This window comes from Harpia harpyja, chromosome Z, assembly GCF_026419915.1.
Source record: "Harpia harpyja isolate bHarHar1 chromosome Z, bHarHar1 primary haplotype, whole genome shotgun sequence".
In the NCBI taxonomy this organism is placed as follows: domain Eukaryota; kingdom Metazoa; phylum Chordata; class Aves; order Accipitriformes; family Accipitridae; genus Harpia; species Harpia harpyja.
In genome coordinates this window covers 107,629,605-107,656,618 of record NC_068969.1, presented here as the reverse complement: position 1 = coordinate 107,656,618, position 27,014 = coordinate 107,629,605, and the positions used below count along the sequence as shown (strand labels likewise).

The 27,014-nt window shown below is 45.2% G+C and overlaps 1 protein-coding gene across 1 annotated transcript in view; it reads left to right on the top strand.

The window, feature by feature from the left end:
- The window catches only part of CELF4 (CUGBP Elav-like family member 4), a 673,141-nt gene that overhangs the window by 589,168 nt on the left and 56,959 nt on the right, over positions 1-27,014 (top strand). The window contains exon 4 of the mRNA XM_052776636.1: positions 23,426-23,554. Coding sequence (XP_052632596.1) covers positions 23,426-23,554 — 129 coding nt within the window. The remainder of the gene's footprint in view (positions 1-23,425; positions 23,555-27,014) is intronic.

Sequence of the window (27,014 nt, the reverse complement as noted above, 5' to 3'; positions counted from 1 at the left end):
TCTGGAAGCTGTGGAAAAGGGCCTTCAGTGGGTTTTTGAATGTCTGCTGAAGAATTCATTTACTTATTTGGAACTCATTTACACTTTTTTTCTAGTAACTCCAGTTGAAATAGTGCTGATACAGGTATGTGTTGGGCTGTGAGAGAGACTGATAATTATCCATTGCTGCACAAATTGTCATCTAAAATGCAAATGACAACACCAGCCCCCCCACACACCTCTGCCCCAGAGCCCCCAACTCCCTAAGATAGGATCACCACTGCTGGGGTATTCAGTACTCCTTTGTGATGCATTGCAAATAAGTGTCTTCCTCAGAACAGGTTTTCATGAAATGAGTCACAGCTAGTAGATTTAAGCACCTAGTCCCTATACTTTCCCCATCCAAGACACCGGCATACCCAAACAGCACCTCCCTCTAAACAAACTCAGGGCAGAATGAGAAGCCTTAAGCACTAAATAGGTTATTTCCCTCCTGGATAAACTGAAATTGGGTTTCCATCCCTCCTGCATCGTTGCAGTCATTGCACCAGAGCCCACACTGGGAGCACCCGGAGATCTTGTCGACCACCACAGTGGCTGGCCGTTTCATAGTGGAGTCAAGTCAATGAGCAACATCCTTGTGTCACCGCACAGGAGGTCTCCCTGCAGGGCAAACACCTGGGACTGCTGGCTCTCTTGCCCTTCCCATGCTCAGCTTGAGCAAGGCCCCCAGAGCCCCTCGCTCCCCTTTCCACCTTCTGAGCTCGCCGAGCCCCACCATGAAGGGCATCTCACAGGGACCGCTGAGCTGCGAGGTGACTAAATCCACAGCCCTCGGCACTTCACAGGGAGCTGCTTTCTCAGAGGGATGTGACCACCCTTCAGCACCAGAGTTAACACAGCCGGTAAAGAGAGCGCAAAGATCTTTCAGATGATTCAAATGTGTGATTATCGCGCTCATCCCTTCACACACCTCCATAAGGGCAGCCAGGACCCATGTTCCTTCTGGCTCCGTGCTTTTCACTCCCTTTCACTGTGTTACTATGGCAAACAAGGGAAATGTTCAGCTCCCAGCTCTGAGTCATTGCCGCCTTCCCAAAAACAAACTTGTCCTGGACTGCTCTTTCACAGGAGCTGTGAAGCACGCAGCCCAATATTCACCCTAGCTTCTTAGGCTGCTAGAGACTACAACTTGTAGCAGGAACCATTAATACTATTAATAACCCCTTTTTACATGAGACCTTTTCAAACTGCAGGATCCAGAAGAGCTTGACGCATTTTACTACCTACGTGTTGCAAATCCACATCCTCCTAGGAATTTCACAGCCGTCACTGATGCAGGCTGAGCTCCTCGTAACTGCAGAACAACAGCACAGACATACCTCAGGTTGTCCTGTCCCAAACTCATAAATGCGACACCATACAAAAGAACGACAAGTCTCCTCCAGCACCCCAGCTACCTACCGTGCTTTGATGCACCACCAAACAACTCCAGACCTGTGCAGACAGGGCAGTGCTGAGCATTCCTGTTCACCAGAGCATTGCAAGTGGTGTGCAAACTTCCATCTTCCTGGATCATTTCTCCTAGCAGCAAAATGCTGGTAGCTGTTCAGCTGAGACTGGCAGACTTACATGCAGGCTAACATTGCATCTAAATGGAAGTATCTGCAAGAGATTTTAGGCAGGCGGAGTGTAATCCCTTTAAGAACATGACTACCTTCTGGAGCTATGATCTCCTGTCTAGTCTGTTTGTCATTATATGCAACGGTCTGTCTATCCATCTATCCATCCCTCTATTCACATACTCACCTTTATTCTCACTGTAGGTGAGCACCTACAGTTTCATGGAAAGGGCGGTGCACATTTGTTCATCAATGGCCATCTCATCTCATTTTGATTTATTTAGAAGGCAGGCGGATTCTTTTTGCTTGCTTTTACTTTGGATGCTGCAGCCATCACCAACTTTACCTGAGCATCTCTGACCTTTACTGCCTATGACCATTTTCTGCCAAACACCTCCTCTGAAAGACCTCGATTTTGTAAAGACGCCACTTGCTGCAGGGAACAATGAATTTCTTTGCCTTTGCTTTCCCTGCTTCTGTGCTGGGTAGAGGCAGTGTTGGGAGGACCAGTCTGCCACACCCTGGGGTCTGAGACCGAGCTGAGCTGATCTGCATCGGGGCAAGACTGCTTGTAAGGGAGGGAGGGAGGGAATGAAGAGACAGAGATGCGAGAAACTGCGTCACTTCCACAACTGCTACTGCTCAGGAGAAAGGAGCAAAAGAAATATATATCTGCCTGCCTATTAATTTAAATCTAGACCTAGGAAGAAGTCAACGAACTGTAATTTATGAGCTGTCAAAGCCTGAAAAATTCCTTTTGACACTGTATTTTCAGTTATTACATGCTTTCCTGCAAGACGACAGCATAATTCTGTAGGGAGCCTTCTAGTGAACAGCACAATGGCAGAGGGCAGTGGGGGCTTTCTTATTATCTTTTCTTCCCCTTTTCTTCTTCTCTCCCCACTCCTTTCAATCATCCCCCCTTTCCTACCTTGCCGCTGCCCAAACAGTAGTGAGGAAGTAAATCAGTAGCAGTCGCCATCCTGCCAGCCCTTCAGCACCTCCAAGGCAGCACTCAGTGCCAGGCTGGATCCAGCACCATGCAGAGATTTCTGAGGACTCGCTGGGTGATGGGAATGGAGATGAGGCAGTGACCTCAACTCCACCAAAGGCAAGGAAAAAATACTCTCACACACTCTCTCTGGCATTCTAAAAACTTCAGCTGGTTTCCCTCTGCCCATGTTAGGCACCCACCACTCTTGCTGGTGCACCTTTTGGTTGGGTCTGTCTCACTTGTATTAGCATTGATTGACAACTGTCAGCTACCTCAGATCCCCAGAAGTTGGCAGCACTGCCTGCCTGGCTCCCTGCTCCTTCATGAAGTGAACCAGAGCAGTGGAGAGTCCTGGCAGCGTCCTGGGTCACATGTGCTGTCCTGGGAAGGAGTGGTTTCTCCTTTTTCCCAAACCCTCCTGCAGGTTCGCTCCCTGGAAAGTACCAGGCTCTCAGGATGGACAGGCCATCACAGACCTGGACCTCATGTAAAGCAGAGGGCAGGGTGGCATTTTGGTGGTGGTGTTTGCTGGAGGGGAAGGCATGAAAAGGCTGCCTGCCCGTGGGCACCTGGCCGCATCTCCATCAAGTTCTGGGGACGTGCAGGGTTGGAGAGTGATGGCAGTGGCACCATTGCCCAATGCCAGTTAATGGGGAAACTCAAGCTAACATCAAATTAAGCTTGACCTGAAAATGTTTCTGTTGCCTGAATCCAACCTGAAGTTCCCCTGGCATACAGCTTATTTCCTTATCACTTGGGCACAGGAGCGGGGGAGGCATTTCACAACAAATGTCATTTATCCCTGTATTTCCGAAGCTTTCTTTTTCTTACACACACAATTGCTTTTTAATTTGAGTTGCTGGTGGTGGTGGGAATGTTGCCTTTTTGCTTTATTTTTTTCTTCCCAGCTTTGGTTTCTCACTTACAGCTTAGAAACCCCTTTTAAGGTCTATTCTCTGTGATAGGCACTTCGCCTCATATTTAGGGAATCACACCCACACGCTGCACGCATCCATATGCAAACACACAGACATACATACACATTTTCTGAGTGAACTGAACTCTGAATCTTGTGCTTTAATATAATTTAAGCAGCCTGTGCAGAGCTCTCTGGAGTCAGGATTATGGAACAGTGCTTTAAAAGCACTGTAGAATAGTCCAGATCCAGAGAAAAGGACTGTGCTTTCTGCTGGGTTCTGCTGCAAGGCAAACCGTCACAACTCCCAGAGTCTACTCCAGGCTATATTCCCCTTTAACTTCACTGTGCCTCAGTTTCCCCAAACCTGAATTATGGCCAACACCACCACCTACTATTACTTAGGCAATATTTGAATGAATATGTTAGAGCAGGGTTATGTCTCTGCTATCATTACTGTGATAGCATGTTCTTTCAGAATTAGATATCAAAAAAACCAAGGCCAAAATTCCCCTGGACTGCAGATGGAGAGATGAAAAAATGGAAACAATGAGATTTGCCCAGGACTACTCTCACATTTAATAGCAGAAACAGGGAGATAAAGGCCTTCTCTTGAATGTAAGACCACCACCTAGGGAGCTGGGGACAAACTGTTGTATCTTACTTGTGACTGGGTTATTGATGGGCAAACTTTCAGCATTTTTGTTAAAATTCAGGAAAGCCTGCACCAAATTCTTCAAGCCTCTGCTCTCAGGGTCCTAGCTTCCACTCAGACAAGGTGCATGCTGCTACCTGAAAGAAAGACAGAGCCAGTAGCTGCCTGTAAGACCAAGGACCACCATATCACCCAGGGCTAGATCTTTTTAAGTCTGGGACAAAGTGGCTGGAATAGGCCAAAAATGAGTCAGGGCAAGCCAATAGTTAAATAGTAGAAGAGTCAAAGCAGGGTTCAGCACATGTTCCCCGACTTTCTTTCGGTTAACATTACATATTCCAAATAAATGTCATCCCAACTGGGACCTGGGCTTTGTTTCTAGCTCAGAGAAATGTTCAGGGAAGCTGAATGATAAGAATCCTATTGCCTTACATTGCTTCACCGTGCAGGGAAATCTCTGAGTGCATTCAATACAATTACTTCTGCTCCCACGAAAAAGATGTTGAGGTGGGGAAAGGAAAAAACTGTCCTGCATTTCCCCTTGCATGAAACACTCTTCAGAATTGTGACTTTGTTTTACTTTAGTTGCTAGTCTCTCCAGCTCTCACACTCTCTGTGGGACTAGCTTGTAGAGGCTATTTCGTCCCAGGGTCCTGCAGACATAATAATGGCAAGGGCATAATAAAGAATAGGGTCTTCCTTGCAGTAGTTGAGTCACTGTATTTGCAAAGATAATGTCTACACCTGCACAGCAAACACAACCTGTGAGTGAACCAGCCATTAGCAATAAGTTGTAACAACTGAGAGCAAAGAACAGAAATAACTAAGCTCTATGCTCCACTTTTGTGGCAATATCTGGAGAACGTGGCCCATCCTTAGGAAAATACAATATTCCTTAAATGTTAGTGTTAGAGAACTGTGCTGCAACACAGGTGAAGGCCTGCTGTTCAAGCTGGCAAGAAGGAACAATGCCAGAGGCAAGGGGAGGGAGGAGAGGGGCTATGTGTCTTTGAGATCCTATCTTCCCCTTGGAAAAACTGACTGATTGAGTTTTCTTTATCAGTAGAAGTTATCGTGAGCTGCAAAGGTTGGATCTCTAGAATTGGAACTTCCTTGTAGTTCCTGCTGAGTACAGCGCTCAAGAGGGCAGACATTAAATGGATTAAGAAGTGGGTAATGGACAAATCTCAAAATGCAGTTGTCAAAAAGAAAGCATGATAGAGTGAGGGTATTTGTAGCAGGGTTCTGCACGGATCAGTACCAGCTCTGATGCTAGTCAGCATTGTCATGAATGATGTGGAATTAAATATCCCGGCTGATACAATCTGTGGGTAGCACAAAATGGAAAATTGTAAGGACAGGACTCTGATACAGAGTCATCTGAGTCACTTAGGTCATGCTGAATGAGCTTTGGCTGGCTGAGGCGTTATGTGCGTGTTTCTGCAGAACCAAATCTAAGCTGACTTATGGAAGAATAAGGCTAAAAACCAGACCTAAAAAATGAGGGGTTATATTTCATAAGACAGTGACCTAGAAAAGTACCTAGGCAATGACCTAGAAAAGTGGTTAGCACAGCTGAGGAAGTCAACATTACCTCCCAGCCTGGTTGTGGGCATAACCGCCTAATGGGGCCTTTTGGTGTATAACAAGGAAACTGGAGGACAAAGACGATTTTTTAGTAGGTAGCATTGGTGGGGGAAGTACTCTGGCAAACTGGTGCCAGCCTGGTGTTCACTTTTTAAAAACTGTAAAAGATTTTGAAAAGACCTGTGTAAATGAAACAGATGCTTCTAAGTGTCAGGCTTAAAAAGTTGTGCTCATCCTTGCCTGAGAGAGCTCCAAGAGACTTGAGTCTTTATGGAAGTATCTTTTCTGGGAAAAAAGCCTATATACTAAGAGAGCTTTAATCAGCTGGAGAGAGGCTGAACTTTTCTCCAAAACTTTTCTAATTTGAACACAATGCTAAACACGTTAAAGTGAGAATTCAGAGACAGGCTCTTGTCACAAGAGGATGCACATCAAAGCAAACTGTGATGCTGACAGTTGCTCTGCCTGTTGTCCTTGTAGTAAGACTTGACCCCTCTCCAGGACACACATTTTAGCCAAAACACAACCTATGGGGATAGCTGCAGGGCAGCAGCAGAATGGCTTAGGCATGGCAGTTCAGCCATGGGATGGGAAGCTCCTGAGGGCAGCTCTGTGGGCATTTCCAGTACAGAGCAGGAGAGACCGGATCACTGAAAATCCCTTTTTGACGATAAGCCATGTGAGGCTCTGACTAGCCTGGGGTTAAGGGGATTTTGGGAGGAAGAAGGAGTCATTGCTACTATATTTTTCCCTGTATGATACCCATCTTTGCTTCCTGACTGATGCTGCAGATCACTGGAGAGGGTCTTTAGCATGGGGAGCGTGCTGAGACCACGCGCTGGCTCTCTGTGTCAATGTTATCGCTCGCTGTCACATTTCGAAAGAGGAAGCGAGTCTGTGCCACGCACGCAGAGAACAAAGCCCTCACAGAGCCGTGTGAGAGTTACAACTTGTCAGCACGTCTCTCAGCCTGCCGAGGGCCAAACATGAAACACAAAAAAGGCCTGAAATGAGGGAAAAAGGGGGAAATAATAGCACAGTGAGCTCTCAAGCTTAGAAAAGGCTTGCTATAAAACAGCACCTTCGCTCTCTGTCTCTCTCTGTGTCTCTGAGTCCTGGCTACTGATGAAGGGAAGAGATGACTCCCCTTAGCACAGTTACAGTACTGTTGCAGTAATAGGGACCGGAGCCAGGTTCAGATCTGGCTTGCACAGCCCTGCTTTCTCCACATACCCCAAAAAGCATTGTTAGCCAAAAAAGCATTATTAATGGTGATGAAATCTGAGGTAGAAAGAGCCTACTGAGGGTTATGTTTTCCCACATGGACAGTGAAGCTCTAGTAGCTGGAAATTCGCCTTTCTGAGCCTTGGATTTTACCCTGATTCGGGGAATTAATTTCTCCAGGTACTAACTTTGGGTAGGAATGGGATAAATGCTTTTTATATTTGCTGATCTGGCCATAGCTGTGTTGGTGGGAGAAATAATTGTATCATTGCATGGTGTATGTCTGCATTGTTGATTTATACCTACTAAAGACCTTGTTTCAGGAAGCTTTGTAGATTTATGCTTAGGGATCATTTGGTCCAGGTGTACAATTTTCTGTTTCAAGTACTTTTGGCATGGATAATATACCATGGCAAGAGAAAGACAATAGTATGGTCAGCACCGTGCAGGGGTAAGACAAGGGACCAACTTCAGTCCACTTCTGTAAAAACAGAGATGCATCTATATAAAGGGAGTGGAGAAAACTGGCTGAAAACAGGAGACCAACATCCCCACTTCATATGGACTCCATCCTATACCACCATTTGCTGTTAATATAGTTGGTAGTATATGCATCCTTCAGGCTCTCTGGTCTGATTAAAATTAGATGAAGCAGAGCACTTACAGTAGAAAATTACTTAACAAATATTTGTCTTGTTCCCATCATGGCATTGTGCTGCATCTCCGTCTTCTGGTACCCAAACTGGTAAGGTATTGAGTTCCCTCCTGTAAGACTCACCTGCTGTTAATCTTCTGTGCAGACTAAGAGATGCCCCTCCTCTTGCAATTGTTGTATGGAAGTTCATGGTCTCTGGTGCTCAGCTTTTCCTGCTTGCTGTCCTTCATGAGTTGCATAGCACAGGGTCTCAGGTATGAGCCTGGGAATGGAACGTGTAGAATCAAGTTGTGGTTTAAAGCCAAGATTTTATCTAACTCTTCGATGAGCAAGCAGACAAGTTCATTAAGCCTGAAGAAAAACAAAAAGACAATAATGGTCCTTCAGACAGTGCAGGACCACCCAGCAATACCACTTTTACACAAGCAGAGCCCTGAGTCAGTCAGTAAGAGTTAAAAAGTAGTGTTGGGCTCATCTGTGAAGGATTTAAAAAGACCAGTGGAAAGAAGGAACTCAGCAAGGAGACAGGCAATGCAGGATTTGGCCCTGAGCACTCCCATGTCCCTGCATGCTAGGGAAGAAAATGGTGGAGAAAAGCTCTGCTCGTGCAAGCCACTGATATGTCGTACACATCCACTACAGCCAATGCACGTTTGCTGTGAGTTCAGACAACAGTAGCAAAGATCAGAGTCGTGGGACTGTCCCCACAGGCCTGTCAGGCAAGGGCTGACTAAACCATGTGAGCTCAGAGGTCCCGTGCCTTCTCCTGGCCAAGCTCACCCCTGAAACCCACCTGTAAATGGAGCTAACAGCAATGCCAGTGCCTGGAGTAAACTGCCTCTGCAGCAGGAGGCTGTTTATGAACTATTCTTTACTGCTGGCATAGCACCCAGCTCGTTTTCACCTTTCTTAAAGGTTAACCTCATTTCCCTCTATTAGTTGGTTTTAGCGAATGCCATTTGGCACGGCAGTTAAAGAGCTCTGTCAGCGGATGGAAATGACAGTGGCATTTAAAGCCAATCGGAGTTGAGAGTTGGGGGGGTGGGAGGGTGGGTGGAAGAAATAATCTTCAATAAAACATTTGCAGGGGGATGCTAAGTGACATCAAAGGAGTCTCACTTTCCCCGGTGAGAGGAGAGATCTTCAGCTCAATGCACTGATTAGGACAGGTCTCCCCTGCGTTTGAAACCAGCCCAAAGCCAGGGAGGCGAAGTGCCTGGGGTGCTCCAGAGCAGGGCACGGGACATCCCATGTCTATGGGTACCTTCTTGCTGGGTCCAGAAGGCCTTGCTTTCAGCCAAGTGTGTGCTGAATATTGCTTTCACTAAAAGAAGGTTCCTCTGTGAGTGTGTTGGTTATAAATTTTATTGCAACCCCTGTGTCACACGCTGCCATTGCTGCCTGGCATACCAGGCCACACCGTCTGGTTACAGTTTTCCTGCCTTCCCTCACTGCTCTGTGCTTCTGTTTTAAAACCTGGGGTCAGTCTTGCAGGAAAGTCTTCCACTCAGAAGGCAGCCGAGTTTTGCCTGTGCTGGAGATTCCACAGGGTTTTGTTTTTCTTTTCCTTATTGCAACAGAGTGGTGAAAGGAGGTTAAGAAAACAGGCCGAATCAGGGAAATACATACAGACCCCCAAACCTTAGCACACAAAAGTTTTGATGGGCATTGATAAAGGCTCTGCTGTCCTGCTCCGTCGTCACCAGACCTCCCCTGGCATGGGTGTAATACACCATTCTGCATGAGGGAGAATCTGCAATACCCAGCAGCAGTAGTGACATGCTGAGCAGCAGTTCAGCAAGCCGAGGGTCTGATCCAAAGCCTGCAAGGCTCTGTGACACTCTTTTTCATTAACTTCAATAAGCTTCAGCTCTAACCCTGAATCCCCGATGTTTATTTCAAGCACTGGTGTAGCATCACTGGAATATAATATTCCTTTGCATATGTACCTGAGGGTAACAGTCTAAATAAGTACGTGGATAAGTCAAGCCAGATCCTGCCAGGCGGCATCCTGAAGCAGACCCATTCATTTCCTGGGTCATTTGTTGAGCTGGCCAAAGCATTTCAAAGGAACGGTTATCTAGCCGAAAGCGTAGTTTTGTAAAAGGCAAAGCGTTCCCCTGGAACAGGTCTGTTTCAATGAGATTTTTGCTAGAGGACATTTTTTTAAAATTAATGCATCGAGTTCTCATTTCAGGAGGTACAAACCTGTGATTTTAACAGGATCTTTTTGATTAATTTTGTTTCAAGTCTGTATTGTATTAAACCATTAAGAACATAAGAGCTTCTGTCTTGGGTTAGACCAAAGGTTTGTCCAGTCCAGCATCCTCTGCTCCAGCAGTGCCCGTTAGAAAGAGTAAGAACAGGGCTTTTCTAAAGAGTGACCATTCCCTTAATATCCTCTGGCTTCCAGCAGACAGAGGTTTAGTGACTAAGATAGATTTTGCAACTGGATCTTCATGTTTAATAGGAGTGAGTGGACACAACCACCACTAATCTGTCTCATTCTCCTTGGAGCTAATTTATGACTTTTGCATTCAGCAACATCCCATGACAGAAACATCTTTCATTTATTCATATAGTGTGTGAAAATGTACTCTTTTGTCTGGCTGAAAACCACAGCCATTCTGCTTTATATATTTTATGTTTTGAGGTTATTAAGACAAAGTCTTTTTATTCCTCTGAGACAATACCCTGTAACATTTCACAACTGAAGAATTTCCATTTCACAAGAACTTTGGCCTCTCCAATTCAAAGTGGAAGCACATTTTTTGAGACATCAGTATTTCCCATAGAAAGAAAATTCCATTTTTCATCCCATTTCAGTCATTTCACTATATCACTGTAATTGAGGGTGACAGCAACAAAAATAATAATAATAAAAAAACCCCAAACACCAAAACCAACAAAAAAACTACTTAGGCACCCTGGGAAGAACTGGTGAGAATGAATGAAAGTTTCGCAACAGCAGTTTCTTCCTCTCAGCTGGGCTAGAGGAGTCACAAGGACAGGTTAGGGGGATCAGTCATGCCAGCCTCATCACACCAGCACTATGTCATGCCCCCACCTTATAGTTTAAATGCCTATAAGGCAGATGGTATTCCACATAGGATAGGAGTCCAATTCTCACCTTCATTTTTATCTATAAAATCCCCAGACTGGGACTTCCACCTAGATAAAGTGGGACTAGTTTAAGCAAAGATACACCTTCTTTTTAGGTGATCTGCCTTGTGGGGGAAAAAAAATCACTTTTAAGGTCTCCTTGCAGTCACTGGGATGTCTGAAGGGTTAAACGGGTGGATCCCATTTAAGTTCCGATCTTGAACTAATCACCTGTAAGTGGGCATAGGCACTGCATGCCCAGCTCCACTGCTCACATCCATAGGCAAGTCCTTACAGGATTTAAGCTCTTGCTCTATAAAGCACAGTGAAATTATGTTTTTATTTCCAACCTCCTTATTTTTCTGCTTACAGTTATAGGCAAGACTGTCTCTTTCTACGCTTACATACACAGCCTGGCACACTCCACTTTTGATTTTAGTTGAGGATTCCAGGTACAAGCATCAAACAAATAATACACAAAACTTCTGTGTGAAATACGGCTTCGTAACTGAAGTGAGCATTAGGCCCGGAGCTGTATGATGTAGGAAAGGTGTTATTGAGACCTATGAGACATGCTGCTTGGATTCCTTTATTATTATTGTATTCTTTTGCCTCTCCTTCATTTTCTTTGTTTGTAGACAAGGGGATGGAGAGGGAGAAAGCCAGCAAGTTTATAAAAGCAAGAAAGAAAGGAGTTGAGGCATTTTGTGGAGATCTTTAATGACATTCTGTATAATTTGAAAGTGGGGAGGGAAGGGGGGAGAGAAAAAGGGAATTAGCAAAAAAACTGGCAAAAGAAAAGTGGAATGTGGAGAGAAGCGTGTGGATGAATTTTAATGCAATCAGAAAGCTGTAATAATGGTAATAAAGGAATATATTCAGACGTCAAGAGAGGGAGAAGGGAACAGGACCCGCGACGCCAGAATTTAAATTAGACATAGGCGTATAATTCTTTTTTCTTCCCCCCCTTTCTTCAAATGAAGGAAATGGAATTTTTAAGCACAGCGAAAGAGGGATTAACAATTGGCAGGTTTTCAGCCCTTTGTCTTTTGGCGAATCCCATTTAATCACCGTCTTTAATATTAAGGAGGCTGTGGCCATGCGGGGCTGTCTCAGGCTTGGGGGAAAAGGGATGATATACAGAGGAAAAGAGAGATAACACTTAGGTTCAGGCAATTGTGAGGAAGTGTTTCAATTACCTCCACTGAAGTCTTTAAAAACTGAAGTTTAATTTGATCTGAAATGTCGTCACAGCTCCTGCAAGAGAAAATATGTCCTTCCCACCCCGCTTCCTGCCCATGTCATTGCTGTTTCAATAGTCCTCAGTGCTCAAGGCTGGAGTGCTACCACAGATTAATGTCCTGGCCTTCTAGGCTTCTGGAAAGGGTTTCAAAGCCCCGACAGGTCACCAGTGAGATGAGTTTAGGAACTGAAACTTATTTTCCTGACATACCAGCCTTGATACCACTGACCCTGCGGAGTTTGTCAAGAAGCTTCTAAGCTTTGCTCTGAATGAGCGTGAAAACCAAATGGCCCTTCAGGCTCAGCCTTAGCCTTATGTGGCCACAGAGTAAAAAGGGGATGTTACACCTAGGAATTAAGTTATGTTAAATTCCCCAGAACTAAAGGCTGTAGGAGTTGTTTTCAAATCTGAGCTGCCTCTGAAAGATGAGTGTAAAAGCGTGATTCAGTGTTCGTTTGAGGTGTCATTTGGTAGTACAAGACAGTCTTCTTCACCTCCTTCTTCTTTGGGAAATCCACCAAGCTGGGCCAGGGAAACAACTGTAGATTTGCAGGAGGAAGAAGCCCAAACAGTCATGGAAAACCCTGCAAAGTTTAGTAACAGCACAGCTCCACACCTCTGCACTTCGATGCTGGGTCTCCTTATGTGCTTTTCTCCCATGAACATTTCCAGGGGTGTTCCTGGGAAATGGGAGCTGTAAGCACAGGCTGCTAGTATCTAGGGAAAGAGTCATGATTTCTTTTCATGATTGGAAGGCCGACTTGAATTCGGATATTCTTGCTATTGTGGAGGGATGGTGAAGAGAAAGTGGGTGTTTGGGCTATATGTTGAATTTAGAAAGATCAGATTTTGATTCCTGAGTCTTTTCTTAAAAAGCATCACCTCATGAATCGTTCTCAGAAATATTCCAGTTGGGTGTTTCAGATAATTAATAAACTTGGAAGAATTATGATCTGCCAGGCAGAAATCAGGCAGAGTCTTTGTGCTTTGCATGACAGCAGGTTTTAGACTGCTCTCACCACCAGCTTTCCTAAGCAAGGGCTACTAATAAAGTGGGTCATTGCGAATTGTTTTCCCAGCTCAATATCAAACACCATAAAACCTGTCATTTAAGATCTGCAAAGGGAATAGCATCTCTTGGCAATGGACAGTTGTGACGGCGCTGTTCAGCAAGTCAGAACTACTGATATTTGTCTTGGGGTTATAATATTCTCAGCTGTACAAGAGGAGTCTGCTGTTAAAAGAATCATTTAGGCTATGTCTTCATGGCAGGGTTTGCTTGGCCTGTTGCCCAAGTTTTATCCATAACCTATCTGCACAGAGGAAGCCTGAATGTGCTTTCATCCTAACTGTCTAGATGAGGCTGTATGTTTAAGGTTGGATTTCACTTCAGTACAGGTAGACAGCAGTCTTGCCACAGGAGCACAGGCCAGCCAAGCCCAAACAGCATTCATACTCCTGGTTTGAACTGTCTTCTCCATCTCCTTCCATTTTTTGTCCTAGCTCTGCACCTTATCTATCCTGCTCATATGCTGTCTCTCCCAAACCATTTCTGGATATGGTTTAGCAGCTGAGGAACTTCCAGTTCCCTGTCAAGCAGCTCTCTCTGCTCACGAGGATAAGACTGTTGTATGGATGAGGACCCCAAAAGTAGAGAACAGGCCCAGACACATTTAATTTAAAAACATAATCTTAGACTTTGGGTTCACCAGTTGGCAACATGTTAAATTTCTTTCCAGTTGCTCATAGGGCCAACAGCAGATCACTGTGGCGCTGTCTTTAGGGATCACACCGCTGCAGGACATGAAAATGTCTCCCTGGAAGATGACTCCAAGATCCACAGTCATTGTCATTTGCAAAAGCAGGGCTTTCCATTCAGAACCAAACCCTGCCTTGACTTACTCCCCACCATGGACTCCTCTTGCATGCAAAACAGGTCGGGGAAGCTCCAGCCACTTAAATCTCATAGAAACCATGAGAGGGTTCAGCCATAGATCTGAGCACCAGCCTGCCAGGTGCCTTTCATTATTACTGCCAGAGCTCCCTGTATTCCTGGCTTTTGGCAAACCCTGAGGAATCTCAGCAATGCCTGATTTTGCCTGGTACAAGCACCAATTATTCTTTTTGCATATGGGAAATTGAGGCTGCCTTTTGCTCTGGGTAATTTATGTAGCCCACATTTCCACTGAGGCTGCTGTCCTTGGCAGAGATGTATTGTAAGTATCTACACTCTCATGAGACCCCACCTGGAGTACTGCGTCCAGCTTTGGGGCCCCCAACATAAGAATGATATGGACCTGTTGGAGCGAGTCCAGAGGAGGGCCATGAAGGTGATCAGAAGGCTGGAGCACCTCTCCTGTGAAGACAGGCTGAGAGAGTTGGGGTTGTTCAGCCTGGAGAAGAGACAGTTCCAGGGAGACCTTCTAGCAGCCTTCCAGTACCTAAAGGGGGCCTACAGGAAAGCTGGAGAGGGACTTTTTACAAGGACATGTAGTGATAGGACAAGGGGTAATAGCTTTAAACTGAAAGAAGGTAGACTTAGGTTAGATGTAGGGAAGAAATTCTTCACTGTGAGGGTGGTGAGGCACTGGAACAGGTTGCCCAGAGAAGCTGTGGATGCCCCATCCCTGGCAGTGTTCAAGGCCAGGTTGGATGGGGCTTTGAGCAACCTGGTCTAGTGGAAGGTGTCCCTGCCCATGGCAGGGAGGGTTGGAACTAGATGATCTTTAAGGTTCCTTCCAACCCAAACCATTCTATGATTCTGTGGTTTAGTAACAGTAACTACACAGTCATCCATCTCTCTGGTACCAGAAATAACAAATCACTCTAAGGGAAAAGTCATTTTGCCTTCTACAATATCTGAAGCATGGCTTGAGATGGGACCCAGGAGTCCCAAATACCAGTTTGAAATCTACAGACTTTGGCCAAGCTCTTGCATATCCTCATGGGTCCACTCTTCCATAACTGGATCAGAAGTGATTTCCACTCTTTTCTAAAACAAGATCTAGGGCCTTCCTATTGAAAATAGTATGTGGCATGTTCAGAATAAACAGAAGGAAGAGGTTCCTAACACAATGTATGATTAAGCTGCAGAACATCTTGCTGCAGGATGTGGTGGATGCTTACAGTTTGCACGGGTTCAAAAGCCCACTGAACAATTACATCAAAGAAAGACACTTCAAAAACTATTACATATGAAAAAAACACTGTAGACTCCAGAAGTCCCTAAACTGTAGAACACTGGAGTCTAGGAGAATATTTGGGGGAGATTAACAAAATTGCTCCCCCTGTTCTTGTACTCTTTCCTAGACATCCACAACTGACTAGTGCCGGAGGCAGCACACCAAGTCAGACAGACCCGCTGTCTCTCATACAGCTGTTCTTTCACTCTGTATACAGGATCCATTACCAAGTCAAGGCTCAGAGTACAGCCAAGCAATTAAATAAGAGAAATCCTCCAAAATAAGTTTTTCAGATGCAACAGTGAAGAGTAACGCACCTGTGGGATGAAGATTCCTTCTTTGTGCAGGAGAATTATGCTCCCACACCTGGGCTTATATTAATTTGCGCTTGTCCCCATCACACAGCTGTTCAGATTAGATGTTATTCTCTCTAGCCTGGGTGTTTCAAAGCCTCTGTCTCCAGCAGTCAGAGACCAGCAGCTGTGCAATCATATCTGCTAACGTATGGGATATAAAGAATCTGTTAAGTAAAACCAAACCAGGGAGGGAGGAGGGGAAGAGATCAGCACAAAGAAATCACTCCTGCTAAGATGTGATTAGGGATGCCCCACAACACCCAGCTGCAAGGAACAGGTGAACTCAGCAAACATTTTAAAGCCTGCAGCAGAATTAGCCCCTTGTGGGTGTTGTGTGATATGGGGAGGAGGAGTGAAAAGAGGGGAAATAGGAGTCTGTGCAGGTGGAAGGAGGGTTTGGTTGTTATTGTTTGGAGTTAGGTAGCGGTAGGTTTCTGTTGTTTCCAGAGTGGGTTGGGCTTTTGGTTGTTGTTGTTGGTTTTTTCCCCCATCCTAATTTTTGAAACACCTCCATTTTGCAGGGTTCATGTATTTTCCAGCAAGGTACCATGGAGAAGATAATTAGCTAATTTACAATTAGCTACAACAGAATTCGTAATCGCTTCCCCTGTGGAAAGGGCTGTAATCATCATCACGGAGCTGTAGGACTGCTGTGAAAATGGCAATAGGAGTGTGCAGCCCAGGCCTCAGGAAATGCCCTGCTTTTAGCCTATTGATCCACCTGATTAGCACAGGTTGAGGGGAGCGATGGGGCACTCCAGCTTGAGAGGGGAGCTGATTTGAGCTTGCAGATTTGAGTTCAGAGCTCAATCCAAACTTCCATAATGTTCAGGGCACCTGCGGCTCACCCCTTTGCTCTATAGCTCCTCCTTTCTTCTTTGGCCTGAGGAGGGTACCTTGTCCATGATTGTCTAAAAAAAACCCTCAGATTTATAGCTCTTTTTCACCACTGTGATGTTGGCAGATTCTTGATGCCACTGCATGGACCTGGGGCTACTGGTGGATGAAAAGGTGGACAAGAGCCAGCAATGTGCACTCACAGCCCAGAAGGCCAACCGTGTCCTGGGCTGTATCAAAAGCAGAGTAGCCAGCAGATCAAGGGAGGTGATTCTCCCCCTCTACTCCACTCTTGTAAGACCCCACCTGGAATACTGCATCCAGCTTTGGGACCCCCAACATATGAAGGACATAGACCTGTTGGAGCGAGTCCAGAGGAGGGCCATGAAGATGATCAGGAGGCTGGAGCACCTCTCCTATAAGGAAAGGCTGAGAGAGTTGGGGTTGTTCAGCCTAGAGAAGAGACAGTTCCAGGGAGACCTTCTAGCAGCCTTCCAGTACCTAAAGGGGGCCTACAAGAAAGATGGGGACAGACTTTTTAGTAGGGCCTGTTGTGATAAGACAAGGGGTAATGATTTCAAACTAAAAGAGGGTAGATTCAGACTACATATAAGGAAGAAATTCTTTACTGTGAGGGTGGCAAAACACTGGAACAGGCTGCCCAGACAGATGGTAGGTGCCCCATCCCTGCAAACATTCAAGGTCAGGTCGTACCAGGCTCTGAGCAACCTGATCTAGTTGAAGATTTCCCTGCTCATTGCAGGGCAGTTGGACTAGATGGCCTTTAAATGTCCCTTCCAACCAAAACCATTCTATGGTTCTGTATGATTCTATGATGGACACCCTCAGCATTGCCTCCTCTCCCCTCTCTGCTGAGGATCAGTCAGCAGAGTGGGCAAGGAAGATCTGCTCTGCCTCTTGCATCCCCTCTGGTAGATGTGCCACTTGGTCCTATGCACTGGCATTTTCTTCTTACCCACACCTGCACAGAAAACTTCTCTAGGCTGCTCGTTTGCTCTGTCATGGTGCCAAGGAGATAAGCTTAAAGGCCTTCCAGGTGCCTGGACTGAGGCACCACAGCTGGTCCCTCGCTGTGTGTGCAAGGAATGTTTGGGGAGAAGGGGAACAGCAGCAGGGACCAATAATTATTAGCTATATAAATAATGGAATCAATTAGCGTCTGGTTTCTGAAACAAAGCCGTACAGCAACCTGGTCCTGATGCTTAGAAAGCCAAAGGCATTGAGTAACATCAGAGAGCTGCTCTGGTGAATACCATGCACATACAGAAGATGGTTGTTCCCATACAGAAATATGAAAACGCTAGTTTTGTCCTTGCATGAAGAAGCACATACTCTATCCGTGTGTGATGCCCTGGCAATGAACTCGGGATGAAACAGGGAGGCTCATAGGTTTTAGAATAAGGGGTTTCATGGCTAGAAGGGACCATAGTGATCTTCTGGTTCGCCCTCCTGATTAGCCTGGGCCACAAAGGTGGTAGATCTGTCCGTCTTTATTTCCAAGGCCTTGGATGTGATGTTCTAGATGGTAAAGCTGGCTTATGCTTTCCTGATACAAGGATTCAACCTCTTTGTTTTGCATGAGGAATACGAGAACACAAGTGTATTTATATACTCTTATCTAAATGTACCCCCACGCACACACATACATTAGCAAGAGCTAGCTGGATAAACACAAACCTGTGTCATGTCTCTCTGTGAGTGACCCTAATTTTACCCCATTCCCTCCACAATTGCTGTGATTCTTGTTCTTGTCCTCTTGCTTCACAGAGGGTCAAACATCCTGCATCTCATTGTCTCTTCTGTCTCTTTAATTAGTGCCCGTCCTCCCCCTTCTCCCCCTCACTCCCATGTCCCCCCTTCCCATCTCCTCTCAGCACTTGGTTTGCAATGCTCTATTATTTCACCTTTCACATGTGTCGTCTCTTTCGCCCAGGCCCGTCTGACACCTCTGCCTTACACTTATCATAGAAACATAACATTTAAATACAAATAGAACAGGGAATAATTTAACCCCTATTTGCACTGGAGAAGGTGCCAAGGCTTTGTATAAACACAGCCGGGGAGATTTATAGATGCTGTATAATTATCTGACAAGTTACGTTTCTTTACCACTGTGCCTTGCAGCCGGCTTTTCCTGACGGGCACAAGCCTCTGTTGCTGGCAGAGTGGTCAAGAAGAGGGAAGCCTGGTTTCACAGGGATATTGGAAATGTCACCAAGGGGATATCTCAGGGAACTCTGGTTTGTCATTGCTGCGGCCTTTCTCTCCCTACCTGTCCTCCTGCGAGGAATGGGGGGTGCTGGCTCCTGTTGTTGCTGTGGTTGGTTTTTTTATGGCAAAATGGGGTAGACTCGGGGTGAACTTAATTTTCAGTATTATCAGAGTGCCTCAGGGCGCTCATGGCAAGGACCTCGTGGTGCACCAGCAAAAACCTCCTCTGCTCTCCTGGGCACCACAGCACAGAGAAATAGCTATCCATGGTTACTTCCATGGGCCTAGCAGGCATGATGGACTCAGGTTTTGGGAAAGACTGATAATGGGGTGAACACTAATGAGGGAAAACAAATATGTGGGGAGAAGAGGCTTACATGGACACCACATTCAGCCCCCACACTGCGGGGCAGTGTCACTGCTCAGACTGCTGCTGTTAAGAGCTTCCTCCACAGTGAGGTTAGTGAGGTTTATTCACTAACACGTAGTATTTGGGTATGAGAGAGAAACTGAAACTGTCACTTTGGTGTGTTAATAGACAGAAATTTGGACAGGCTGTTCCTGACCAAAGCAAAGAGGAGATGCTCAGATGTGCATCAGTACTTGGTGCACGGCCATGTGTGGCCTTGAGGAAGCTGCACAGAATAGGTTTTCATCACACCTATCCTTAGACATGCTAAGTAAGCTCACTGTCTTGATTTCCCTCATAGGGAGGAGATAGAGGCTGCTCCTCATGGCTGCCCACCTCTGTTGTGTAAGACAGGATGGTACCACTCACCTCCCATGGCTATGGCCCTGCTGGAGAACACGGTCATGCCCACAGCTCATGTTGGGGGCATCCCAGATGATGGGCTCGTGCCCAGTCTCTTTTTGTCCATCTCTTCTGGCCCTTGACAGTGGTATTTCTGTCTTGCTTGACTGTGCATTCACTTTGCCCTGGGGGCCAGCGCGGCAACTGAATTAAGCGCTCAAGCTATCTGTACAAGATTCCGTTTATTTCACAAAAGGATCAAACATATATGTTTCAACAAAGATCTAGAAAGAACTAACAGCATACAGCCAATACTACTAACACGGGAGCACATATCTGGCCCAGCTGGGATGTTTGCCACTCCTCAGAACAGTTAAAGATAAAAACATTCCATAGACATACTCGTGACTGTCTTCAGCCACATCTTCCCAGGCCTACACAAGGCCATCCTCCAACCTGACCTTGTGAAACTAGTTCTTCAAAGGCTTGGCAAACATGCGGCACAGCAAATTCTAACATTCACTCTTGAAAACAAACGCCAGGTGTTCCGAGCTGCTCCCATATCCCAGGTCTTAGGGGGCCTGGTTTGAAGGTTTTTTACCCCTCAATCCCACAATCCGAAATGTGGATGAGAGCATTGAGCTTGATAATGGAGGTCACGGGGGACTGAGTCTGCCCAGTGCTCTGAAATTCAGATGTGGGTCCTGAAATGCCTAGATTTGGGATAGCATCTCTCTGAAAAAGGAGGAAGCATGGGACTCAGCAGGGTAGTATGGGTGGTAGGGATGGACCCTACACCCCACAGACAGGCAGAGCTTAGGGACAGCTTGATCTGGGGACTGCTCCGGGTTTGTGTGCAGCCTAAACCTCTGGTTTCTGTAGGATGTAGAGTGGCCTGAGTAATGGTACAGCAAGGTACTGCCCTCCATGCTCATTTAAGGGCACTGGGAAAGTCTGGTGGGGAGCACCTGCAGTGTGCATACATGCTCAGACACATCCCACTGCAGTACATCCTCTCTTCATTTTATTCTGGCAGTCTCATGGCCTTGTTCAGACATATTTACAAAGCAGAAGTATTTGCCCTGGTGGGTCATGTCAGCTTTTTGTCTGGGACCTGGAAAAGCAGTGTATGTGAGCACTCAGAGTGTAAGAAAGAGGCTCATACAAGCCCATTAGAGGATAAACTCATTAGCAAAGACCTGGAACATACTTAATGGTCCCAGCTGCTGGACCCTTCCCTTTCTCTTCCCAGCTGAGATGTGCGAGGGGCATGGCTAAAACACGCTGCTGAGCTCCCTGTCAGGGCTGGGACATGAAAGGTAAATGCAGCACTTTGTTAGAAGAACCTCTCAGAGAAAAAAGCTTGTTAAACTGACTCATTTTTTTATCAGCTGAGTGTGTGATTGTGTAGATTTCTGAGGCGGCAGATGTGACAAATGACTCCCTTGACAACCCAAGGCACAGTTTTTCAGGAGGGAGACAGGGCGCTGATTTGAAGACAGGGCTGGAGGTGATGTCCAGGCAGTGCTGAGCCCTGGCTGGCCATGGGGAGCCCCTTCATGCCACCTGCCCTGGAGCAGCTGGACCAGCAGCCCCTGGGAAAGGTGGTCCTCACCTTTGGCAGAGCTTGTTCCTGGTGGTCTGATGGCCACCTTGTGGGCAGCTCACCAAAGCACCACTTCTGCCAGCCAGTCAGTTCTAGGGACAGGCATCACTACACCTAGTGTCCTGCAGAGATGCAGAAAAGGGGGCTAAAATAAATAAATAAATAAAAATTAAAATAAAATAAAATAAAATATAAAATCAAGTGGTTCCTAAAACACCTGGTTTTAGCTTTTCATAAACTAAACCAGACAAGGCAGTTTCAGGCCAGTTCCACACTAGAGAGTTTTGCTGACAGAGGAGGGATGTGATTTTTTTTTAATGATATATTTATATTAGCAAAAAGCCTGGTGAAAATACAGTTACACAGCTATAGGAGCACTTTTGCTGACGCAGCTTATTTGAAACAGGGGAAACTGTATAAAGTACAATATAACAGATGCTTCCTCTGTGCTGGAAGAATTTACTAGACACAAAGCTTTTTGCCAGTGGTGTTCCCAGTTCATTCCCACTGCTTTGCCCCTTTCCTAAAATATCTTCCATCTTCCAGAACAGCTGGTCTCATTCACTGGGTGGGTTTTCCTCCAATATCTGGACAACCATTGGAGTTTGGACTGGGCTCTCTCGCCAAGGCTTTGTCTAGCCCTAGACTGAAAGATGCCCTACAGAGCGCACACTCAACCTCAGCAGCTGCCTCTCTAAGGCTTACCTCACCTCTGAGAGTCTCTTTTGCAGGTCAGTTTGGCCATCAAGAAAACAAACCTTTCAGATGTCCAAAGCACCTTCTCTTGAGGTGGGCACAACCTACATGGTGTTAGTTAGGGCTTTGTGCATCATTAAAGCCTGAACTTTGTGTTGCCAGCAAAGACTTTGAAAAGCCCCTTTGCTTAATCAATTTCAATATAAAGTAGGCATATTTCTTGCTTTAACGTGTCTACCAGAAAGATATTCCTGTTTTTCTCCCCTATCAGAAATCCACATGTACCCTCCTCAACCTACTTTTCCTGCCATTTCAGCAGCCTAACTGAAGGCAACATAACTCCTCGTTTTCTGTGGGCAGTACATTTTTCATTCATGTGGATAACTTGACTGCAGGATTGAAAGCTCCTAATATCCTCACTCAATAGCCACTGCCTGAAAAATTATTTACATCCAAGGCTAATTTGCCAATTTGCAGGTGCATCTTGGAGAGGGGAATTTTGATCAAACACTGGTTGAAGCAGAACAGGTTGCCTACACCAATGACTTCTTGGTGAACGAAAGTGACATAAATCTTCCAATTAGTCAGCCAGAAAAGGGTTGTTGCAAACCAATATTTTGTTCAGCTTTACGTTAACATGTGCATTAAAAATTAATAAATTAAAAAATCAAACTATTTATTTATTTATTAACATATATTTATTCAAATTGGTTACATCTGCTCTGTAAACTGCTCTGAAAAAACTTCTTGGTTCACACATTTACATAGTGTTTAATGCATGATAAATAAGACATTTATGAATCATGTGCAAATGGCCTGTTTATATACCCAATGTAAACTATGTACATTTCTTTTTTATTTGGTGTAATGGTACTGGCCTCTGAACATAAACCTGATCTAGCGGCATCACTCAATGCCCTCTGAGATCTTTCTACCAACTCAGCAATCATTAGTTTGGTCTGTTTTCACCGCCATTTTCTGCAGGTGTTTCATTCTGGACTGAAGATCCCCATACTTGGTGTAAGGCCAAGTATAAATAGCCTTCCTCATTCAAAATACAATTATCCACTAGCAGACCATGTCCTGCTTTGACATGAAATACCACCTGCTTGAGCTATCTCAGATATTAGTAATCATATAAGTTAACTTTATGTTTCAAAAACTTTGGGCTTATTTCAAGTGAACTTTAAAAATATATTTAAAAACTCATCCAAACTTGTAGGTATGTGTCTGTGAGTGGGTATGAATGACAAATCTCCATTTACAGGCTGTGGCTTCCATTATATCTTGATTTAAAACAACTTATGATGTTAAACATTTTTTTCCTGCAACTTGTTTAGTATTGAGAGGGCTACTAACTTATGTTATTTTTCATTTGGACTTTATTTCTATACGCTCTCTTTATGCACATTCCTCTTGGATAGCAGTCTAAGCAATGTTGTCGTTTCAGTCACTGCAAGCTGACTGCAAAAATTGATCAAAAAAAGCTGATTTGGAAGACTTTGGTGCCTAGATTTTGAGAAGCAGTTAAAGATTTTATACATAACCAAACCTTCTGGGCTTTTGTTTGTTTGTTTGGTTAGTTTTTTAAATTGCCAAATTATTTTCAAGTACTCATTGAAAGTCAGATGCTATTAAGGTTTTTCGAGCCAGCCACCTGAAAAGACTAGCAGCTTCTGAAATATGTCACCTCAGTGAAATCACCGTTTGTTCTGCATGTGATACTGAGCCATCTTGGCTTTCACATTCCTCCTGAAATATGGTAAGCATCTCTTTATTTTGTTCCAGAAGACAGAAAACTCTTTGTGGGCATGCTCAATAAGCAGCAGTCAGAAGATGACGTGCGCAGGCTATTCGAGGCATTTGGCAACATCGAGGAGTGCACAATCCTACGGGGACCTGATGGCAACAGCAAAGGTAAGGTGATGGCTTGTGCCAAGCTAGATCCAGTCTCAGTGTATAAATCATCTTCTGGTGTGACAAAGTCACTATGTAGCCGCCAGGACAGCATCTCTTACAGTAGGAGGGGTCACATTTGCCAAGGGAGGCCATTACTTTGCTGGTCGCTGTCTGCTTGTGCATGACAGGAAAAAGCTGATTGCACTTAAAAACACATGCCCCTGATAAGCTTTGTCTTGCCACGTGCAAACTGGTGCTTATTGTTGTTTGCTCACAGGGCAGAGCTTCCCCTCTGAACGCTGGGCCTTTACATTCACTCATGATGTGTTCTCCCAACCCAGTTGAACGGGCCAATTCTTTCTTTAAACAAAGCCAAGGTTGCTACTTTACATCTTGACTCACCGGCTCCACCATCATCTCTGCTTATTTCTCACGCACCAGCCCCAGGTCTTCCGCTTTTTCACTTGGTCTTTGCATAGATACACACTGGCCAGCGATCGCAATTGCAAGGGTACAGGTGCTGATTTAAATATTACACTCAGTGGACATTTACCGTTTGAAACATACAAATGCTTCATTGCAAAACTAGGTGCCTTACCTCCTCCTGCCACTTTTTGGCATCACTTGTTACCTGGATAGCACAAAGGATCCTCTGCCACAGCCCAGGTGTAAGAATGAGGCTTCTCTCTTCAATAGGAGGGTCATTTTTTTCCCTGTCAGTCTCTAGACAAAGTAACTTCAATTTGAATAGGAAGCCCTCTTTTCTTGACAGTATAATGCGTCCATTAAATATTGATCTGCGTATAATATATCATAAACTGTGCTGGAATGTGCAGCAGCAGAGAAGAGACCAGTCCTGCTGACACAGTTCATATCTCACTGGATATTTTGACATGTGACAACATCAACCAGCATATTTTTGCAACAGGGAGGCAAAAAATCCAAATCACAGTGATACACTGGAGAAAGATATTGCTATTCCATAAAATCACTGGCGGCCAAAAAAGACTTCATACCAGCATTACAGGGCAGCTGTTTGATATACGTCAGCAAAGTTCAGCCTTCCTGATATAGATGGCTGGAAATAAACTGTGGGCACCTTTCTTCAATTGTATGGCCACTTTAGTTTCATGACACCCAAAGACGGGGGCTGCCCCACTGGAAAGTGGTAGGCTAGGTTAGCCTAGAAGAGTTCCAACCTTCATAACAGTAGGCAGTTAAGCACTCCATTCACTGAACAAATCAGTAAATTGGCGAAAAGCAAAAACATATGTCTGTCTGCCTCCACCTGGAATTGTACAGAACAAAATCTAATGACAAAGGAGTTAAAGTAATAATAAAAGCAATAATGTCTGAGATCTGTAAGAAACAGATTCCAAAGGAGATCCAACCCACGGACTTGTATTCATACTTGCTCTATCTTTTTTTTTTTTAAACAATTTCATTATAAGTCTGAATCTGAGTGGCAGCTCCATATTGCTAACCAGTTTAATTATTAGTGCTAGCGGGCTGCAGTCTCAGGCTTGCATTTCACTGAGCTGTTCAGGATCAATACTGAGCCTTGACAGAGTTAATATTACCAGCTTCCATTTGCTGGTGCTATTTACTGAGAATGTGAAGCTCCTAATTTACACACACACAGTTACATACACGCATACACGCACACAGTCAATCCAACAGAAAACTTAAGGCTGGTGCCCTTATCTTAGGAGACAGTCAGGCAAGCCACAACTCCCACAAAGTTATTCCCAGTCTGTAATGTTTTCCATCTGCTAGAAACCAATATGTGACACACATTGCTTGTGAGCTACTTATTTTGGGTAAAGCCCATAAGGCTTTAATTCTACCTAAATTGAGATTTCAGCAGATGGTCTAAGTGCCAGATAGCAATCGGATCCCATAGACTTCAATCCTACCCAACCCATCACGTGAAGCCCCACCAGGCATCCCTATGGTGAGCCTCTAAGTCCTCCAGGTACCTCCATGCAAGCAATGCTCTCAGAAGGTACATCCCAGCTTCTGACTTTAATGCTACCACAGTCCAATCACAGCCAGAAAGCTGCCTGAACCTTGCCTGAAGCCATGGGTGATGTCCTGAGCCATGAGGCATGCCCTTCAGGGGGGCTACAGAAATGCCTCCTGCATGAGTCACGCAGGGGTAGGCATGGTGGCTGGAGCATGTAACCAGGTGGCAGAATAGCTGTGACTGAAGCATTTCTCTGCCAGAAGGGGAACACAGAGCCTGTCTCTCCTGAGAGAGGTGGGAGACGAAGGAGCCTTCCTGTACCACTCCCGGTAAAGCTCACCAGTGTGCAGCCGGGAGTCCTCAGAAGGAGCCCTCATGTAAGGAAGCTGAAGTGGATCCAGTTCAGCAAGCTATCAGGACTGACAGGGTCTACACCGCTGCTCTCTGGAAAGCCTCTTCCCCCCCCGGCCCCTATTCAGCAGCTGTCTACTTCAGTAACTTAGAAAGTAAAGATTTCCCATGGTACCAGAAGTTCCACAAGAGGAGTCTTAACACCCTCTGCAATTATAACCATAGGCCCTGACTCTACAGTCACCTCCAAGCTGTTGAGATAGTAAGAGCAGCCCTTGCAGCTCTATAATCTGGAAGTAAGGAAAAAGAAAAACAAAAAAACTTAAGCACATGTATCAGCACAGGTTATATATCTCTCTGCGTGTCAAAATCCCTTCAAACTCCAGATTTGCTCCTATCAAAGGGACACCATCATTCTGAGGAGAGTGGCATGACTCACATCCTCAGCTTGTGAGGTCCTGGAGTCAGTTCTGGTGACAATGGGAAGGAAGGAGGTTATATGCACATTTAGTGTTATGTACAGAAGCCATCCCATTGAACACACAAGCAAAAGGGCTAAAACCTTGGGATCTCTGCTATTGCCTTGCCACCACACACCAGTAAAAGCTGAGTTTTCACTTGTCATGCTACCTCAAAACCTACTGGAAGCAGTAAGAAGAAGCAGTAGGAGGGATCCCATTAGCATCTTGGGCATTAAACAACATAAATGGCTGCTACTCCTTTCATTCCCACCTTTATCCAGCTCCACTGATCCGTCAGAATCCTCAGCACAGGGGTGAATTTCACCTGAAGAGAGTGAAGCCTTCAACATGACAGCAACACTGCAGCCAAAAATCCTGCTCTAAATGCAATGGGTGACTGGAGCTGGAAAGCTTTTGTATATTTGCTAATCAGCATCTTCTTTTTAGAGGCAGAAAGTACAAAAGAATCTCTGCAAATAATTAAACACCCTAATTCTGGATTATCTCTGATTAATGAAGAGGAAGGCGCAGCATCTCAGGAGCCTGGGAATGCTGGGCTGCGATTATGTCATAATTGATCCCTATTGTTTCCAGCTGAAGTTTATCTATCTCATTTTCTCACGATTGTCTCCTCTCAGCTCCTTATAAATTAGATCCAACTATTAGCAACAATCATTATGCTTTTCCTGAAATACAGTCT